The following is a 3,792-nucleotide window of genomic DNA, read 5'->3' as shown; positions in this document are numbered from 1 at the left end:
GAGAACTCTGGACAGGCGTTTCTCAGAAGGACCAATCAGAGCCCTGTTCTCCTTGCTATCATGTTTAGCATCAGAGACCTGAAGGAGCTCAGCCATTCAGCCTCGTAGCGCCTCTTTACTCACCTCACTGGTGTAGCTTTCTGAAGGACGGGTGTGGACATGTGAGGGGACAGTCCACACCAATAATTTCCACTTTCCCCCCCTTTTCTGCTGATTTCCTTCAGCCAACAGTAACTGGGCTTTTAGTGCAGCTAGCTGTGTTCAGAGCGTTTTCACTCCGTGTTTTCTCCTCTCTCTCCAGTCCCTCCTCTCAGTGAAACATCATGGGATCCGTCTCTGTGGGACATAATATTATTTTGGGTGGTTATTCACTGCCTACAGAGGAGAGACACAGCAGCACTCAGTGAATATGAACCAGCAGCTGCTTAGATGTTTCAGTCAAAGTTAGGAGACTGGTTGGTTAAAGAATTAGAGATGCCACCGTTTGTTACATACGGAGCTTTTTCAGCTAAAAATGGCAGCAGATTGAACATTTATAGAAGTTAAAAAGCAGGGCTCCTCAGAGTTCCAGATGAAAATGAACACAGATCTGTTGTTTTCAGATTGAACAGAGAATCAGACTCCAGAGCTTCTAGAGATCCTGAAAATGATTTTCTCTGGCATCATTATATTGGTAGACTGGTTCATCAATCTGATTTAAACAGATTGATGAACCTGTCTCCTTGGTCTGTTTCTGTCAGTGCTGCTGATGATGATGATGATGATGATGATGATGATGATGATGATGATGTTAGCAGCCTTCGCTCTGAAGCGGCTCAGGCTGCTAACAGCCTCGGCTGTCGTCATGACGATGCTCTCTGGTTGTTTGCAGCGGCGTCCGGCGGAGGAAAGGTCCCTTCAAGCACATCAAGTTCGGCACCAACATCGACCTCTCTGATGAGAAGAAGTGAGGAAGCATTGGTGGCAGCTAGCTAGCTAGCTGTTTGGGCCGCGCTAACGTGGCTAACGTTCTTCCAGGTGGAAGCAGCAGCTGCAGGAGCTGACCAAGCTGCCGGCCTTCGCCAGGGTGGTGTCTGCTGGGAACCTGCTGAGCCACGTGGGCCACACCATCCTGGGCATGAACACCGTCCAGCTGTACATGAAGGTCCCGGGGAGCCGCACGCCAGGTGAAGCCCCCGCCGCCGAGCCCGGGTTCTCTGGCTCTGCTGCGCCGCTGCTGATCGGCTGCTCTCTGTGCTTCTGACAGGACACCAGGAAAACAACAACTTCTGCTCGGTGAACATCAACATCGGCCCCGGGGACTGCGAGTGGTTCGCCGTGCCGGAGGCCTACTGGGGCGTCATCAACCACTTCTGTGAAAAGTAAGAGGGTGGTCTGAAAGGTTCCGGCCCCCAGCTGGCTGCTAGTGAAGGCTTCTGCTGTTCCTGACAGGAACAACATCAACTTCCTGATGGGCTCCTGGTGGCCCGACCTGGAGGACCTGTACCGCAGCAACATCCCCGTTTACCGCTTCATCCAGCGGCCCGGGGACCTGGTGTGGCTCAACACGGGGACCGTCCACTGGGTGCAGGCCGTCGGCTGGTGCAACAACATCGCCTGGAACGTGGGACCCCTTACAGGTGGGCGGGGGGGGCTGAAACAGGCTGATTAATCCATTACTGAAACATTCCTCAGCTAATCGTAGATTAATGGTTCCCTATAGAGACTCTGATCCGTTCCTTTAGCCCACAGAGCGACACGCTTAGAGCAGGAAGTACATCCAGATTATAAACAAAGCTAACAAGTTGCTAATTGCTAATGACTTTAATCTGCATGTTTACAGTTTAATATTATTGCCAGGAAACATCATGGCTGCATCATTAACGGTTTCTCTGTTTCAGGTAGAGAAGCATAAATCAGCTGATTCTTCCTGAAAAGAAGATTTTTGTCCAAGAAAAAAACAAAATCTTTATCTGTTAATCGATCTATAATCCAGAACTCCTCAAGTGGAAAAGTTTTATTTCCAGCTGCTTTAATTTAGTTTAAAAAGTTTGATGTGGTTTAAAAGGTTTTTAAGGAACCTTCTTCTGTTAGATTATTTTATTATTTATCAATTATCATTAAAATAATCAACAGATGAATCAATTTGCTAAATAATCGTAGTTTCAGCTCTAGTCTCACCTCCTCCCCCACTTCTGGCACTGAGTCAATATTCCCTGGACTAAAGCATGATGCAGCCTCCACCGTGCTTCACTCTGGGTTCCAGCAGCTGACCTTCCTGCCAATGCTGGGATGGTTTCCTGTCCTCCTGCTGGTTCTGGAGGACCTGCAGGTCTGTGATGGAGGACAGCTGCGGCTCCATCTCTGGGATTCTGACATCATTTCAATCATATTTCAGGCGTCGGATGCAGGAGTTTGCTCTGATAGCAGAGGGTTGTTGGTTCAAGCCCCGGCTCCGCTCCAGCTTTCAGTATCGTTTTGTCCTTTGGCAAGGCACATTCCTACTGATGGTGGCGCCAGCATGCGGCGGCCCCCAGGGCGGCGGCGGCCCCCAGGGCGGCGGCGGCGGCCCACAGAGCAGCTTCCCACTATCAGTGAACAGGGAGCAGAAATATCTTTTTATTTCCAAACTGGATTCTTTTAGTTTCTCTTCACTTCTTTGCTGTAGAAACGTTTCTGTTCAAAGCGTTTGTTTCAGGCTGGAAGAGACGATGAAATATGAACAAAAATAAAAATATTTAAACACTAAAATCCTTTTATGAGGCAGTTTTTCAAAGTTAAACGTCTGACGACATTTTTCCAAATTCCCAGAACTTCTTTAACTTTCTCCAGTGATCGTTTCCTGCATAGATTCCTGCGTGCAGCGACGGATGGAAAACCATCTGATGATTTTATGGGCTGGTTTTAAAGGCGCCCCCCCCCCCTCGTAACGCTGCTCTCTGTCTGTCTATTTGCAGCCCATCAGTACCGGCTGGCCGTGGAGCGCTATGAGTGGAACAAGCTGCAGAGCATCAAGTCCATCGTCCCCATGGTCCACCTCTCCTGGAACATGGCCAGGAACATCAAAGTGTCGGACCCCAGGCTGTTTGAGATGATCAAGTGAGGCGGCGCCGCCGGGTGAACGCAGCTGTGGCGCTCTGCGGGGCGGGATCAGGACTCACGGCTGTGTCTCTGTTAGGTACTGCCTGCTGCGGACCCTGAAGCAGGTCCAGAGTCAGAGGGAGATGCTGCTGGCTGCGGGGAAGGAGCCGCTGTGGCACGGTCGCACCCAGAGCGAGCCGGCCCATTACTGCAGCGTCTGCGAGGTGAGCCCGGCCCAGTTCTGTCTGTGGATCCAGGAGGGGGGCGGAGCTTGACCCAGTGTGTTCTGCACAGGTGGAGGTGTTTGACCTGCTGTTCGTGACCAGCGAGAGCAACAGCAGGAAGTCGTACGTGGTCCACTGTCAGGACTGCGCCAGGAGGGCCAGCGCCGACCTGCAGAACTTCGTGGTTCTGGAGCAGTACAGGATGGAGGACCTGATGCAGGTCTATGACCAGTTCACCCTGGTAAGACCTGGAGAAGGAGGCCGACCAGAGTTCCCCCCACATCCTCCGCTACCGTACGGCGTGCAGAGCGCTCGTCTGACCTGTCAATCAAGGAGGGCTGTTCCAATCAGTGCATTCCTGAATTCTCCTGACTGCCCGACTTCACAGGAGTGAATAAAGTGAATGTGATTGGTCGGTTATCAAGGGGGCGGGATTGTTGTGGCCCAAGGCTAACCAGTTAGCAACTTAGTGCTAGCAGGTTCCCAATGGGAAATTCCATTGGGACCA

At 51.2% G+C, this 3,792-nt stretch overlaps 1 protein-coding gene across 1 annotated transcript in view; it reads left to right on the top strand.

The window, feature by feature from the left end:
- The window catches only part of LOC107100775 (lysine-specific demethylase 6A-like), a 48,132-nt gene that overhangs the window by 42,258 nt on the left and 2,082 nt on the right, over positions 1-3,792 (top strand). Inside the window, exons 20-27 of the mRNA XM_015399409.1 lie at positions 302-338; positions 872-946; positions 1,018-1,166; positions 1,247-1,361; positions 1,432-1,619; positions 2,937-3,078; positions 3,158-3,284; positions 3,355-3,525. Of these exons, the coding sequence (XP_015254895.1) occupies positions 302-338; positions 872-946; positions 1,018-1,166; positions 1,247-1,361; positions 1,432-1,619; positions 2,937-3,078; positions 3,158-3,284; positions 3,355-3,525 (1,004 nt within the window). The remainder of the gene's footprint in view (positions 1-301; positions 339-871; positions 947-1,017; positions 1,167-1,246; positions 1,362-1,431; positions 1,620-2,936; positions 3,079-3,157; positions 3,285-3,354; positions 3,526-3,792) is intronic.

The sequence above is a fragment of the Cyprinodon variegatus genome, unplaced genomic scaffold, assembly GCF_000732505.1.
Source record: "Cyprinodon variegatus isolate N-32 unplaced genomic scaffold, C_variegatus-1.0 Scaffold1008, whole genome shotgun sequence".
Lineage (NCBI taxonomy): Eukaryota > Metazoa > Chordata > Actinopteri > Cyprinodontiformes > Cyprinodontidae > Cyprinodon > Cyprinodon variegatus.
The sequence above is the reverse complement of the archived record's forward strand: the minus strand, read 5'-3'. Positions and strand labels throughout refer to the sequence as shown.